The 17639-nt window shown below is 36.9% G+C and overlaps 1 protein-coding gene across 1 annotated transcript in view; it reads right to left on the reverse strand.

Annotated features, from left to right (window-relative positions):
• Positions 1-266: 266 nt before the first annotated feature.
• LOC123311274 (tribbles homolog 2) overlaps positions 267-17639 on the reverse strand; it is a 192988-nt gene continuing 175615 nt past the window's right edge. The window contains exons 4-5 of the mRNA XM_044895143.1: positions 5921-6112; positions 267-1847 (exon numbers count right to left, since the gene is read on the reverse strand). Coding sequence (XP_044751078.1) covers positions 1601-1847; positions 5921-6112 — 439 coding nt within the window. The 3' untranslated portion in view covers positions 267-1600. The remainder of the gene's footprint in view (positions 1848-5920; positions 6113-17639) is intronic.

The raw sequence follows: 17639 nt of genomic DNA on the forward strand, positions 1-17639 counted from the left end.
CTAATTCACTCTTCACTTTTTATTGCAAATAAACATTCAAGAATTTGCAAATGTCAAACTACAAATCATAGAGCCAAAGAATCATATTTATGAATTTATGCTACATAGCATAGAACCGAAACAATATGATGTTATACTCTGTTGTAGGATTCTTTACCTTTGAAAACATCAATTTCTTCTTATGAAAATGGCATGTGTCAAAAAATGACGAATGGGGAAGGACAATTTTTCGATTCGAGTTGAGAGGATATAGTAAAACTATGATACTTACATAAATAACTTTTATTTTGAATTTATGGACAACAGCAGAAACCAACGACGTTGATGACAAAATGCGAAGCTATGTACATTTTTACATCAGCTCTCTTAAGTTACATAAATTAGGAAATTAATTAAAACAATTTTATTTACAAATATTCAGTTCAGTACTATACACTAATATCGTATGGCCAAACAAGATGAGAACATTTGACCGAGATCACAAAGCTGAACAATCATCCTTTGCATCACGATAAATAAACCTTTCGAAAATATCCACATAGCATGAACATAAGAGTATGTGATGAAAATACGTGAGGGATTCACCAGGATTATATTTCTGTTTGTATTGATATTCATGGTAATTCAGGACCCAGGGTTATAGTTCGAATTTCATTTACATCCTGAATTGAATGAATCGTGATCCATTTCGTATAAATCCGAAACGAGCATCAATTTTTCCTAGCGTAAAATTCGTTTCATTGCACACTGAACATTTTTTAAATCGAAATAAACCAATACTTTCATTTGAATTTTCGCTCATTGATATTCCGGAAAAAGACGTAATGGATAAGGAATTTTCACAACTGCCTCCTAAATGTCTCTGAATCCTCATCTCTCACTCATTTAAAAAATTTCTACAAACGTAAAACGTAATAATTAACATTATTGAATAAAAACTGCCGTCAGTCTTACATTTAATCACCAAACTATCGTGATGCCTTTCATTCAGTCACCATGACAACATATTGCAAGATTTCTACAAACGGAAAAATTGTGATTGTGAATATAAAATGGCGTAGTGGAGTTGTCGGACGAATTCTTGTACTTAAATTAGAGTCAATAAATTATCGTTCGTCGGACAACTTCGGGATGAAATATTAACAATTAATAAAACAATCATTTTAAAAACAAAACCACATATATTGAAAGTAACATTAAATGTGAAAGAATGCTCCAAGCAGACTAAAACAACAATAATTGCAATATTTTGGCTTGTTCAGGATAAAATCGGATTAAATGATGATACGCTTATGGTTAAGGGATGATCCCGCAATAAAGTTTCACGGATATCCACTCATTTTGCCTATACTTTGTACATTTCAGTCTGAACAATGACAAGAATCGAAAGGTCAAAGTAACTGTTATTATGATCGACCATTTCGATTCCTAAAACATAACCCTTCATCATAACCGTTTCATCATTGATTTACAACAAAATTTTCGAGAATACTACCTTCAGTCTACCTGGAACATATCCCGAATAACAAATGACTTAAAACTAGAACACAGCACAAATCTTGCACGTTTTCGGTGAGGGAGGAAAATCCCAACGAAAAAGTTAGTCGTCGAACATGCTACACTCGGGAACTTGTTGATCGCACGATCTAGAAGTCCAATCTCTTTCCTCCTTCGCTAACCAAGGATGGAAGAGGATGTCTTCAGACGTAATCCGTTCTGAAGGATCTCGCCGTAGCAAGGAACGGATCAGACACCTCGCTCTCGAAGAAAGACATTCGGGTATGGTAAAATGGCCTCTTGAAATTTTTGCGAAGAGAAGGGAGTGCTCCATGTCATTGAAGGGGTATCTGGAACAATAGAGAAGACGATTACATTTAAATTCATTTTATCGAGATTTCGTAGCATAATTTTTTAGCGCTTGTTCCAATTCGAAGGAAGGCAAGCTAAAACGAGAGGTTTCTGATCCTTTGAAAATGCGTAATAACTACCACTACCACGGGCAATTTCTCAGTTTTTGTTCATGACTCAAAATCTAGAAATGATAGGCCGATTCTGTTTTCAGATTTGGATTAGTCAAGTAAAAAATCTAGAATGTGCTATCCGTATTCTTCTAGCTGCTATAGTTCTCGAGATCCCCTCAGTAGACAACGAATATTGCCCAACATGTACAGGGTGGGCAAACTTCAATGGGTTGAATGGCAGCTCTGTAACCGTAAGAGCTAGGAAAAAATGGATGGCACGTTTTCGAACTCGATTTTCCAAAAATTTTTTATGGCCAAAACCCCATCCTTCTATCTTCTTTTGTTTTCAAGTTATATGTGTAAACTCATTTTTCGGCTCTTCGTACATGTGCCTCTATTTCGTTAAGTACCAGTGATATCGAAAAACAAAGGTTACATTCTACAGACACATTTTCATGTAGAATGCAGTGGCGTAGTCAAAGATTTTTTTCAGTCCTCCTCTTCAGTGATATAGTGATAACTTTTATTTTCGTGAATATAGACCCTGTGTTATTTTTACACATTTCAGTCCCATATTTTTTCTTGATTCAGAATATGAAACATACTTCGCGTCTCTGATTGTTCTTCCAACAAAAAAACTCAAAAACTAGTACGGTCTAGTTGGCAGGTCATTTCATTGATAATATTATAAAGATCTTTATTCTCCTAAATTGTGTCAGGTTATTAAATGACACAGGCTTTGCCTTTAGAGGATTTCCTTAGGTTCATTGATATTAAAGATATTAAAATTGTAACAACCTTGTAGATTTCAAAGAATAAACCTCATTATTATTACTTATATGGGAGACTTTGAAGATCACTTTCATTCCGGATATTTGAAAGGATGAAAAATTTTTCAATATGGAATGAATCGCTTTCAGGAAATTTTATAAACCTGGATTCAACTGAATATGTTCCGAAACCTTTTCAACTAGTAGATAATCTAAATACCAGTACCACAGCCTTTTTAAACACTTTCACAAATAAGGCTTGTGCCACTACTAGTAGAGGTTAATTGGTGAATATGAAGTAGCCATGGAAATTCTCATAATTTCCCCATTTCCCGAGCATCTTCTCGAATATCCGGAATGAAAGTGACTTCCAAAATCTTTCATAACCTGACACAACATAAGAGCATAAACTTAATTATCATATAATCAATGAAAATGGCCTGCCAACTTGACCTAACTAGTTTTTGAGTTTTTTTATTGGTAGAACAATTAGAAATACGACTTATATTGTATATTCCGAATCATAAAAAATATGGGACTGGAATATGTAAAAATAACATATAAAGTTTATATTAAAAAAAATGAAAGTTACCACTATATCACTGAAATGGCAGACTGAAAAAATCTTTGACTACGCCACTGCATTCTACATAAAAAAGTGTCTGTAGAATGTAACATTTGTTTTTCGATATCATTGATACTTCACGAAATATAGGCACCAGTTCGAAGAGCCGAAAATGAGTTTACACTTATAACTTGAAAACAAAAGAAGATAGAGGGATGCGGTTTTGGCCATTAACAATCTTTTGAAAATCGAGGTAGGAAACGTGTCATCCATTTTTCCCTAGCTCTTACAGAGCTGTCATTCAATCCCATCGAATTTTGCCCACCCTATACATGTAAATATTCGAATTCAATTATTGTATTTCTCACAAATCCAATTCGACCCTCAAGACCCTATTTGCTGCGTGTGGATCCAAGGTATAGAGAACAGGAATTCGCCTCTCCACAATTACCCTTGCCTTCGAAGAAAGGACACATCTAGACTGTCGGGCGACAGGACAGCAATACCAGCCGAACGATCCAAATTCCACGATCTGCCTTGTCTTCGACCCACTTTTCGACAAACGAAAACATAAATAGATAATGCGACAACCACTCAGCATGCCGGATTACCCCCGAGACCCACATATCTAGGGTTCCTGCTCCGGGGGAGAAACGTATTATCTGACGTTACTACAGAATAACGTACGACAACTTATCCGAACGCAGCGTTCGGACACCGTTCGTATTTTTCACTTCACGGATACGCCAAGGGAGGTGAAACATTTGATCATTCCGGTTTGGATTTTTTTAGAAAAAGATCTGAGGGAAACTCTCCATTGAGGGCATCATATCTGCAACTGGCAACACCGAATCATTTCAAAAGATATCAGAGAATATACGTGATTTAAAACCCCCCATTATTATCCTCAGAAATACTGACCAAAAACATTGGAATACGCTCAACGTTTCTTTGACTTCTTGTTGCTACATGTAAAATCTCCGGGTACATATAATATTTGTTATTATAGAATTCACCCAGCACTCCTACAATCCAATTTTCGCGACCTTATTCGAATACGATATCAGAGCTTCGACAGTCATCCTGATTCCATCAGCATTCGAATTGTATTCCGAGCGAATACTATATCAGCCGGATATTTGTAAACATTCTTGCGGATATTTCAACCGTATTTAGCTATGCATCCAGCGCTGCTCGGAGCGGCAGGGTAACCACGTTAGAGATTTATGCAACGGAATATTTACCCCTGTCGTGGAATTCCTGGACTATGAATTGGTCCGTATATGAAATTCCGTAAACCGTGTACGTACCAGGGTCGGAAACCCGACTATGATATGTGGCCGCTAGTACTTGTTCCGCACACAATGCTGCGCGGAGACCGCATTGTCCGTTTGTGTGATTGCTGTTGTGTAACTTGGTTGGGTTTCGGCTATTTTGGACCTGGATTATGTTCACGGCGAGCGATTGCTGTTTATTCAGGCCTTTCCTACTGGCAACGTCAGCATCTCACTTATGATCAATTACCTCCGCCGATTCCAGGAGACTAGGAAGTAACCATTTGTAGGTCCAAAACTTGTACATAACAAATGAAGTTTCAGTGAAGCGGAGTTGAAGGTTCCTGAATGAATTTGAAACAAATTTTGCATGTACACCTCAGAATAACAGACTTTCTGAATGCTGTACTAAAATAATGAAAGTTGAAGAGAAACGGTTTCATTTATTCCAATCAGTAGAATATATAGTTTTGTAATTTTTGAGAACGATAACGCTAAGATGGCGGCCGTCAGCAGCTTTACACTGATTTAGTTGTTACGGCTTTTCGACCTATAGAGATTGGTATGGTCCGGATTTCTTCGGTTATTCATTGCTTGAGTTGTGGAGGGACCTCATCTTTAAGGTAGCGCTAAAGATAGGAGTCGCATAAGCTCAAATCAGGTGGGAGCACTGGCCACCTTACGTCCTCTGTCAGTGAACCAATTGGGGACATCTGTCAGCTGTCAACTGTCAGTTCATGAAATTCTAGCTCTGTGGGTGTATCCTGCTGGAACCAGATGTCATCCAGATCTTCGGCAGTTTTTTCAATTCTGTAGGAAGGTTTCCAACATAGAAACGTAACGCTGGGAAGCTACTGTGACAGTGACACTTTCCCCCTCGAAAAATTAAGGGGCTATCACTTAGAATTGAGACACAGCATATGGAACTTTGTGTTTAGGAGTGGTATGTACCTTAATTTTTGCTTGTTTGCGGTTATTTTCGTAATATGTATGAACAGCAAAGCCACGATGCATTCCGGTCTACACAATAGTGCCAACTGAAAAAATACAGACCCTAAGGTGCACAAAGAGCCCTTCCACATCTACCTGCCTCCACTACAGCCCCAGCATTGACCCTTAAACTCATTCAAGTAAAACTCCTAAACAAGCAGTTTTCAGATCAATGTAGAAACGACTCATTCTAGAATCTTCACTTGGTCTCAAACCCACTAGCTTTTTCAAATTCAAGTACACGGTGGCAGATATAGGAAAAAAACTCATAGAATAATCAGAAGTCATCACTTAAAATGCTATCCATTTGAGAAACTACAAACGCAACTCAGGATTGGAGTGAAAGAAAAAAATACATACCTTCCTGCCAACATTGTGTACAGTATAACTCCCAAGGACCACATGTCTGCGGCCTTTCCGGAATACGTAGCGCCAGCCTTCAATATTTCCGGACTGACATACGCTGGACATCCTCTCTTATCGTGTAACCAGTCGCTTTCTGGCTCCTCCAAGACCACGGCATCCTCTAATGATTCTAACTTGAGTTCCGTCCTGAAAGACAAAGAAAACATCATTAGCGTTTGTATCTCAACAACTGACGAACGTTTTGTTTTCATAAGCGGATTCCTCTTGGAGAAATTCATTGTTAATTGTTCCAGGATATAGATCCCTAGTCAAATCCCCGAGTTTCTGCGTCATTCAAATGGGACTCTCTCCCTACAAGCAGATTACCCGATCAGCCTGCCTGTAATTCCCTGTCCACCACGTGGAAGAAGGGATTATGGAGGTATAGGAATTCGGGTGAACCCGGTCAGGATGAAATGGGTAACATGTCACTACTGTCTTAGTGGATGATTCAAATTACAGATAATGAAATTTGGGTAGGACATTCAATTCGAACTGATTGCTAGTAGAGTTGATCGATCCATATGTATACTCCATTCACTTTTATTTTAGCACTCGGTTGTCCATGCAGATTTTGTAACTATACTGTATTCACATTTATTTCAGCCATTAATGTCATAACGCCGTTGCCACAACTAAGATGTCTAAAAACATCGTAGCCACAACTTATATCAATTACCTAATATTACGGAAATGCCGAAAGTGATTGAAAAAAGTGAAAGGGTTTCAGGAAGTGCTATTTAGAATTCAGGTCCGCTCATTCAAATGTGAAGTTCATCTTGATTGAAACTTCCTTTAATTCTTTTTACTTATATTGATGCAAGATGATTTTTGTTGAGGAATTTAACATTCTTGTAATAATCTGTTAATTCCTTCGGGAGATACCCATTCCCAACCACTCCAACATATGCATTTCATCTTCGGGTTAATATTTTTGAAATCTACAACTGATGTAACGTTTTCAAACTTTAGCCGAAGAAGATAACGAACATTAACTCTCCTCAAGCTAGGGCATACTGATCTCTTGTATTTTCTATTTTCCATGCAAATAACTGGATTTGGTATGCCTTCAGTCAGTTTGTATAAACTTCAATTATGTTCGTCACATATTTTCCGAAGAGATTCGACATTGTGATAAAATACGTAATAACAGAAACTTTTACGTAGAACGGGCAACATAGCGTTGATTTAAATCCCAAAAATGTTTTAACAAGCGTCATAACACCACATTTTCGTACTATACAGTGTGAAATGTGTCAAATTTCCATGGTCAACCGACTGCTAAAATAAAAGTGAATGGAGTATAAACGGAGTAAGGTTGGCACTCATGAAATGTCGTTAATGTCATAACACCGTTGCCACAACTTATATCAATTAATATTAAGAAAATGCCGAAAGTGATTGAAAAAAGAGACAGGGTTTCAGGAAGTGCTATTTAGAATTCAGGTCCGCTCATTCAAATAGTAACAATGATATTTTAATATCTACATTATATCAGACGGTAGCGAATATATTCAATGAAGTAAGTGAATTTATATAATGTTTCATCTGAATCTAAACGACTTAAATTGTAGCTGAATATTTCCATAATTAGAAAGATTGTGAATGAATAGGATGACAACGAATTTCCTTCTGTTGGGAAACCTAAAAAAGTAGAGAATTTTATTTTACGATGAACGAATGCGAAAAGTTACTACAGGATTTTCGATGAATGTCATCGTAGAATAAGTTCCAGAAAACGGATTTTTCTATTTTTTAATTGTCTTATCCTATACTTTGTAAATGTCTTAAGGAATCAATAAATATATTATTATTGTTATTATATCCAAGTATTAAAATTAAACAGTCATAAATACGAGCCAGTAGTCCTGTTAATTATTGATTCATGTGAAATTTTTGTTTAAAGGTGATGAAATTCCTATTGCCTTGAAACTTCCTTTAATTCTTTTGACATCCATTGATGCAAGATGATTTTTGTTTAAGAATTCAGCATTCTTGTAATAATCCGTAAATTTCTTCGAGAGATACCCATCCCAACCACTGCATCATATGCATTTCATCTTTGGGATGATTTTTTTTAAATTCAACAACAGGTGTAACGTCTTCAACCTTTAGCCAAAGAATATAACCAACATTAACTCTCATCAAGCTACTGCATATTATGTGTCAATAATGAAATTTTCTTCCACAGCAAAAAAAAAATATTTACAAACTGATCTCTTGTATTTTCCATGCAAATATCTAGCATGGCAGGTGTAAAATAGCTTCCTACTTTAAATGGAAAATTCATCAGTTTGGGATATGTCTTGGATTTAATTCAGAAGGTCACAAAAGCTCGTCCTCTAAGTCCAGTCAAGAAAGGTGCCTTTTGAATTCCATTCGAAGTTGAAGAAGAGTAATTAGAGTTACCGGAATTCTTATTTATTTTTCGAGTCTCCGCGAATCTACATACAACGCCGGGAGTCTGAAAATCCCCGGAGGTCCCGCCAGTAACGGAACCCTAATGAAATTCATCCGAATCGGAAGATGTAATTATCAGAAGTAGTATAATGGTCTTATTTCCCGGCCGCCTCTTCTATTCTTCAATTCTCCTTCCGTCGCAATAACCTCGTTTTCCTTCGACGAAAGTTAGGCAAACTATTCTTCCCTCGTTTTTTCCTTATTTTTTCATCCCCATTACTTCCGACGGTCGCTCCTCGTTCCTAATTTGCCCTCCCGAAGTGGCCTTGTGTCTAATTCACTTTTGAAAGAACAAGATTTTCAATTAAGTTTTTATTCCTCCCTTTTCCTTTCTCCCTTTTCGGCGCGCAAGGTGGAATTTAATTTTCATTGCCGTTGACTCTTTTGAAACCCGAAATGACTGAACGGTCGGCAATATGAGCTTCATATTCCGGGGATAAGTCGTACGCAGGGGCAATTTAGGGGTACGATGAAAGCTCGGAAGAGAATTCATAGGAATTCTTCATCTTCTGTCTCCTCGTTATGACCTTTGTTAGTCTACGGATCCCGTTGGAATTTAGGGATGACAAATTGCTCTGGAATTAGGAGGTTAGCTAGATCGAGGAAATGCTCAAAAAAATTCAAAATAGTTGCGAGAAAGTTTAAAGAATGATTCTAAAATGGTGCAGGTCTTTCAAATTTTTTCTTAGCAGCCCTTGCTTAGAAACAGCCTCCATTCTATGACAGCGAAAAGACATTAAACAAACAATTTTTAGTGTTTCTATCTAATGTCAGCATTATACAGGGTGAGGCTTTGTCTACTACAAATATTTTAACAGTGGATTATTGAGGTAAAAAAAAATGTTTCCTATACTATTTTTTCTGATTCGACCCTGATAAAAAGATATACCCATTTTAAGTTTTCAATGCGCTGTGCTACCCCTGGAAAAACTATGTCATCTTCAGAATAACTAGCTAAATCTGTGGCAATACACATCTGTGGATCTTTTAAAATGAGTTGAAGTCGCCCAAAGTACCCAATTTTTGGAATTTCACAGATATTTTTTATTTTTGAACATCAAATTACTCGAAAATTGATGATGATAGTCATTAGATAGAGTTAAACTTAGTTTAAAGAATTGGGTTCTTCGAACTTTTGGTAGTTTTATGGTGCGTAATGGTCATAAAGAGGAAACTAGAAGACGCGGATGATATCTTGTGTTGAAGAAAAGTCATAAAATAAATGTAAAACTATATTCCGAAATTCATTTCATTCGATAAAACAATTTGTGAGATATTACTAAAAATAACATTTTTTCATGGTTTATCAATAGCCTGTATCTTATAAACCACCATGTATACGCCTACATGGATAATTCCAGCCTATAATGCTGACGTAAATACCTGTTGATGAATTTTTTTCTCACAAACCGTTAATTTTGGCAAGATATTGAAAGAGACCATTGTTCACGATTAATCAAGCCATCAAAAATTAATAATTTAATGAAATAATATGAATATGGAAAAAAGTTTCATGCGAAACTACCTGTTTTTTTTTTCGATTGATTCTCGCTCCTATATAATGAATGTTCAATTTAATTTTTGTGATGTTTCTGCTGTCTGAGAGAAAAATTTAAAATGAATTATCTGGTGCCATTTTTAGGGAGCTCTATCTAAGCAGGGGATGCAAATTTTATTTGAAAGACCCACACTATTCTTTAAGGGTTAACCAACTCTTAAAACAAATGTATCGATCATTTCCGTTCTCAGGGGATTATTTTGTGATTGAAGGGTTTATTCTAATACTACTACATTTCCTGATGATGCCCTGATGGCGTAATCCGTAATCGATCGGAAAAAATTGAGTCAAATATGAAGGCGTACCAACAAAAAAGTATGTTTTTCATATTTTCACGAAATCTTTTCCAATCACTCGAGGGACTATTTTTGTATCTTGGAATCCCCATTTCTAATCCAGAAATCCCGGAATTGAAAATACGGCCAGGGATCGTATCTTCCACTCGGTAAACATAAAATTCCGACATAACGAGTGTTTTCACGCCCCAAGTGCGATTCGAGCATTCGTTTCGATCAAAAGATCCGCGGAATTAAAAATTCAATCAGTCCCGATCATCTGCATACGTGACCAATCCGATTAACGCGGCACCGATAGCGACGGCGGAATGGTTCGCGAAAGAAGCGAAAAAAAAGCCGCTCCGCAAGCTCTTTCCGACGCGATTAACACGATTGCCAACTAAACGCAAGCCTCGATTCCAGCGTACGGCTACGTGTACCTCTTCCTCTCTTTCCCCGATTTCCTCCTGTCAAAGAGTCATCGCCACCTCGAAGGGGACCCGGGTCAACGGAACAGACTTCTTCCTAATCGTTCTCGAAATCTTCGGGCCAATCCGAACAACCTGCAAATTGAATATTCAGACTTGTTTGTTTATTTTATCAGCAGGACCGTATGAACTGATACATTTGGAATGGGGTCCAAGACCTTAGAGAAAAGATGCCGAGACGAGGAGTTTTCAATTTGTACATCGGAGTTACTCGTACCATGTCCCACAGAAATGCGAAATCTATCAGCATTTGGTACGCCATTACAACATGCGTTCAAAAAAGTTTGTCGTCTAGTTGGCTATGAAATTTTGAAGATTGACATTGTGTGCTTGAGTAACGCTTAGCGTCTATCGACTTGAGTCTTGCGTCCTCTCCAGAGGACCATTCACTCATCTTAGAGAACTCAGATATCACAAGGATTAGGATCTGTTGGAGCCCTTTCTAAGTTTTCGAGCTCATGGTGATGGCTCATTGAGATCAGTCCAACCCAAGGTGCACCTTGGTTCCAATAGGAATGGTCTTGATATATTTCACCTTCCATTCTCTCCTCTTCTGTTCCCGAGATATCTGTATATCGAAATCTTTTCAATGTGCCTATCTATTAGTTTGCTGTTATTTTTCTGGTCTGTGAGAACCGTGCGATCCCAGTGAAGCTTATGATGATCCTCTTTCAATATAGAATCTGGATGATCATTGTAATAACAAACCTTTTTTGACCTTAGATGTTGGTATTTTATTGCTAATTCTTGGTGCAACATATTGGCAACAGAATCATGTCTATTCTTGTACCGTGCCAGCGAACTTCTGGCATCCTCCGGTGATGTACTGAATGGTTTCATGGTGTCGCACAGCCATAACGACAACTATCGTCCGCCACTGAGGCATCATATTTTATATAATAGGGAATACTCCTTCTGACGAAAATGATATATTTTTTATAAAATATCTTTGAAACGTCACATTTTGAAATAACCATTTCAACCGTTTCCCAAAAAAATTATTTTAAGCACTTAAAAATGAAAAATAAAAATGGGTTTTAAAATTTAAAGCGTTTCATGTGGATTGCACAAGTTGGCAACATCGACTGAAATATGCCTTGATAATAAAGGACAACAAATACATGAAGTCTGCGACGAACTAGGAAGGTCGTAAAATTTTATGGGATTTTTATCGCCGGTTGCAGTTGAAGCTCGCCAGTAAGTAGGCGCCTGTAGATCAACAGCTTTTATTTTATAAACAAGCTGATCCGACATTGTTCTTTTCATTGTCTTGTATGCTCTGTTGCCAAACCGTAAACTCCGCACAAAGAGATTTAAATTTTAAAACCCCATATTTGAAGGATGATTTTAAATAGTTTCCGCAGTGAATTTGAAAAAATCATGAATGAAACTCATAATTATTGGAATCACTTGATCCTGGATAGCCAGAATGAAGCCCTCTATCTGAAACTTTCCGGAAGTCAACCAGTAGTTCGACGCATTTATGTTGACGTAATCAGAGAAGCATTAGAAACTACTCGGTGAAACAGCCTCGGTCAGGAAATATTCTCGAAGTCCTTCAATGTTCTGAGACATACCGTTGAAAAAATCAACATTTCCTATTCCTCAATATAGAAGATGTCGTGGCAATTTTTCTGAAAACACCTTAACGATCTCTTTCTCTTGATACAAAAACATGGAAATTGTCTTCGAAAAACTCTCAGAGACTAGAGAATTCGGTTGACAATCATTGTCAAAATGCGAGGTAAAGGTTTACGTCAGTTTGACAAGTTGACTTGATTGATTCGAGTCCTAGAGCGTAGTATACAATTTTTGGCATCAGTGAAATTTTTTTCCATTAATGCGTAAACAAGCAGGAATGAAGATATTCCCAAAGAATGAGTCAAAAATAAAATTTGTATCACCTAAAAGCTCGACCTATTACGGCCCTGCCAGAGTTATTTCGATGGTCCCATGGGACATCCCGAAAGTTTGATTTGTTTGTTCTCTCTACGGGACGTGCTGAGTGTGATTCAATGATCATATTTAACCTTGTTGTAACCACTTCGACCTGGGGTTCAAATTGATGCTAAAAGCTTTGGTTAAATATTGTAACCATGCATGAGGAGAATATTTCACGTGATGAAGATGAATCATTAAGTGCATAAAAATAAAGAAAATGTACTTTTGGAAGTCGACTCGCTACAAGTAACATAATCTATTGAAGTCCTTTATTCTGTTAAAGAACTCTCGAGCGATATAATATAACTTGAAAAGAAAATGTGCTTAGTCGTCTATAAAAAATTCAAACCGACTAGAAAATGGGTAAAGAAATTCAATAAGTTCAAATGAATGGGGGAGTACCCTTAAGAATTGATGATTTTTTTTGTTAAGGAACACCCTATTTATGATACTATGATACACATCAAAGTATCATAAAAAAGTTCCTTCTATACATGGTATATGGTTTAGTTTTCGAATAACATTAATCTTTATAGATGAAGTCCATCAAAGGCCCACTGAAAGTTCGAAAGCAACAATCTCCGAACTCGCTCCATTGTTACTATTCGCGATTATAAATATTTGAGAACTCCAATGATGGCTTTTGTGTTCTTGTTTGATTTACGCTTGGATTACTCACATAGCGTTTCTCCTGAAGCAATAGTAAAAAGGCTAAGTGAATATGGAAATCTTCATAGCAGAAGGAAAAACGATTAAACTGGAGGGGGATGAATGAATTATTCCTAATATTGATATATTTTACAGAGGATCTGATAAGATTTTTGAGGCGCAAATGCATTTCAGTTGCAATTCCAACACGATTAAACCTAGTTAAGCTAGTTTCTATTTTATTTTTTTCATTTTGACTCACTGAGAACCCCCATGCACAGATCCATGAAGAATCAATCGGAAAATTTACATTTTTATTCTAATCAGACAAGGATCGATACGAGGATGAAATATTTTCGCTATTCAAAATTCATGTATATCAAATGCAAACCTAAAATTTCATTAGCAAATCTTGAGAAGAATATGATGAATGCCTTTCGACTGAAAATTATGGAAGAATCTATATTTGACAGTGCCGAAAATAGATCCTTACTCATTGCGAGATAAATGATAATCTCAATTGAGAAATCTGCGTTTTTACGCGGACCGCAACGTTCGCTTTACTCTCCAGTCACCGTTTCGAAACTCCTTGCATCATCTCGTCATCAGAGATGCCCACAGCATTCGGCCTGTCCGTGGTTTGCAACACAGCAGCACATGTAGATGATTCGACGTATAGATAAAGTTTTTCGCAAGTTGAGTCCAAACGGAAATGAAGCGTACCTCGATTCAATCGAAATTCCTTTCATGTTGCATACAGTGTGAGTCTCTAACATGAAATAAATCAAAGACAGTTTTTTATGTGAGAAAATTGTATAAAGCGTCTACCAAATTTGAGGAATAATATAATTTCACTCAAAGTTTTCATTCTATAATACTTTTGTAATTTCTGGCATCAAGTCGCTGTTCACCTCTTGAACAATATATACAGGGTGTCTCTACACAAATGCAAAGGACTTACGGAGATTATTCCTCGATAAAAATAAGTAGGGTTAGTTCCTATAAATTTTTTTCGAAATCGACCTCCCTTCCAAGATACAGCCTTTGGAAGGCGATGGTAAGTTGACAGTTTTCAATTTTTTTCTACGGGTTCTCATAAACACTAAGTCATGAAACTATTCATAATTTGAAGCACTAAGTAGATGATACTCACACTCATTTTTTTAGATCTCATAACTTCATTATTAGGGGTTGAAAATAACAACCCCTTATGATTTTTCTTCAAAAATTGTTTTTGTGGGATAGATTTTCGAAAAATAAAATTCTCTTATGGTTTTCCATTCAATTCTGGAGAAAAAAAGTCTCTCGCAAAATTTCGATACAGTCGATACTTTTCTCGGAATAAATAAAAACTTACAAGCAGTTCTGATCACGGTTCATTCCATTTCATCGAATAAGTGTTCCATAGAATGACTACCTAATAGTTCTCCTACTCGCTAAAATACACGTTGTTATTATTTTCAACCCCTAATAATAATGTTAGGAGATCTAAAAAAATTGTGTGAGTTACACCTACTTAGTGCTTCATATTATGTATAGTTTCATGACTCAGTGTTACTTAGAACCCGTAAAAATAAAAAATTATCAACTCGTCATCGCCCTCCAAAGGCTATATCTTGAAAGGGAAGTCGATTTCGAAAAAAATTTATAGGAACTACCCCTGCTTATTTTCATCGAGGAATCATCTCCGCATTTGTTTATAGAAACCCTGTATATATTGTTCAAGAGGTGAACAGCCACTTAATGTCAGAAAAAATCATTCAGATTGGATTTTATAACTGGATGAATAACGTGTAGGTGTAGGTTCAATATTTGTCTTTTTTTATCTTATTAATTTATTGTTGTCGTTTTTTATTTAATTTTTTTTATTTGTACTTTGTCGTGGGTTGAGTGAGTCTAGCCTTGGCTAGAATTCGCTCCTTGAATTGACAAATGGAGGCTCTATTATTACTAATTATTAAATTAAGAAATTTATAATGATAAATTTCTTGATTTACATGACTTAGTGCATTCTACTCCCAAATCGACCCACCAAACATATGACGGCGCAAACAAACCCCCGCGTTCATCCCCTTAACATTCACAAATTATCGACGGCCCCCCTATTATTCCGCAGTTATTCACAGTAATAATGAAATTCAAATTGTCGCCGTCAAATTGCACGCAGCGCATATTCGGGGCATCTCCTACTTGCGGTCGACGCTGTGCGCGGCGTGGGAGAGACGGGCGAAACGACGCCAATTTCGACGTCACGCCTCGTTCGGTCCATGTCCGTTTATTCGTATCACGAATGAACAATGAAAGAGCCAAATATACACGATGGGCGTTTGCCACAAAAACGTAATTTCCACTGATTAACGCTGAGTATATAACGTTACGGCGGTGTTTTGTGGCTTAATTTGTCGGACAAAAGGTGCGAGTTTCACACGTAGGTTTATTTATCGTGATTTAAGGCCCGTTTTTACCGAAATTCGGGAACGGTAAACAGGGAAACTTTTACGCGTTTTCCCGAAATTAAACGGAATTCTCCGATTTGATGAAACAGGTGAACAAATTTAATCAACAGCAGATTGCATCATCTAACCTAGATACTCGCTTCAAGAATTATCTCGGCGGCTGAGGATAATCAAAGTGACATACAGGGTGGGCCATCCATAACTTTCCACCCCGAATTTTGAGCTTTGGGATGGAATAACGCAAAAACGCTCAGACAGGTCAAATTTTGTTGAAAGGGGGACAAATGCGGGTGTTCAAATCAGTTTGATATCACTCCCCCCCTAGCCGTAACCCCTAACAGCTCTCGAGCAGCACCTTGTTGGAAAGGCAATTCAATTTCCTCTCAAAAACGGTTTTATCGAATGAAATGAATATCGGAATATAGTTCTGCATTGATTTGATGAATCTTTTTCTAATATAACCCAAACTTCCAGTTTTCTCATTATGACCATTGCGTATCATAAAAATACTAAAAATTCAAAGAACCCAACTCTTGAAACCAAGTTGGACGCTGTCTAAAAAATATTTGAACGTTTTGTGAAATAAAAGTATTCTTCATATTTTCTCGTATAATGCGCCGTTTTGTAGTAATTTGATGTTCGAGAATTAAAAAATTTCTGTGAAATTTTGAAAAATTGGGTACTTTGGCTGAATACAACTTTGTTTAAAAGATCCACAGATGTGAAGTGTCACAGATTTAGCTAGTTATTCTGAAGGTAATTTTGTTTTTCCAAGGGTAGCACAGCTCGTTATGAAAACTTAAAATGGCTATATCTTTTCATCAGGGCCGAATCGAAAAAATGGTATGGGAAAAAAGTGTTTCTTTTGACTTCAAGAATCTACTGTTAAAATATTTGTAAGAATCGAAGACTCATCCTGTATATGCCTAGTTTTGACAAAATAATTGTAGATAAATGGGGAATTCTCCTCTATTTGGGTTATCACTGCATATGCAATTTAAAACTGAATAGTTACGAGTTTTATTCATGATTTTTTCAAATGCACCGCGGAAATTATTCAAAATCATTCTTCGAATATGGGGTTTTAAAATTTAAATCGCTTCGTTTCAAGTTTACGATTTGGCAACATCGTCTACTAGAAAATAAAAAGAACAATGCCCGATCAGCTTGTTTATAAAATAACAGCTGTTGTTTTACAGGCGCGTACTTACTGGCAAGCCTCAACTGCAACCGGCCATAAAAATTCCATAAAATTTTACGACCTACCTCGTTCCTCGCAGACTTCATAGACTGCCATCTTTGTCTATCTCATCAAGATAATGTATTTGTTGCCCTTTATTATCAAGGCATATCTCAGTCGATGTTGCCAACTTGTGCAATTGAAATGAAACGCTTCAAATTTTAAATACCCATTTTTTTTTCATTTTTAAGTGCTTAAAATAATTTGTTCTGGGAAACGGTTGAAATGGTTATTTCGAAATGTGATGTTTCAAAGATATTTCATAAAAAATACATCATTTTCGTCAGAAGGAGTATTTCCTAAACAGCTTCTGGTGAGGGAGTCACACAGCATTGAATGTAGACTGATTCAAGATTTTTATAGCCTTTTCGATGAATGGACGACTTCCTAGAATCTCGTATTACCGTTGAACCAAAAAAAAAAAACGATCTTTCGAGTATCATATTTCCTGCTCATCCAGATGAACCGATTCCTCCACCACATGAGCCAGGCCGACCACGTGCAAGAGCACGTGCCCCCACGAGGGCGTCGGTCCCGATCCAGTCGTAGAAACGTGAGCCTGACACGTTAATGAAGAAAAGCAGGTTCGCCAAACCGACAATCTCTGC

The sequence above is a fragment of the Coccinella septempunctata genome, chromosome 4 (assembly GCF_907165205.1).
Source record: "Coccinella septempunctata chromosome 4, icCocSept1.1, whole genome shotgun sequence".
Taxonomy (NCBI): Eukaryota; Metazoa; Arthropoda; class Insecta; order Coleoptera; family Coccinellidae; genus Coccinella; species Coccinella septempunctata.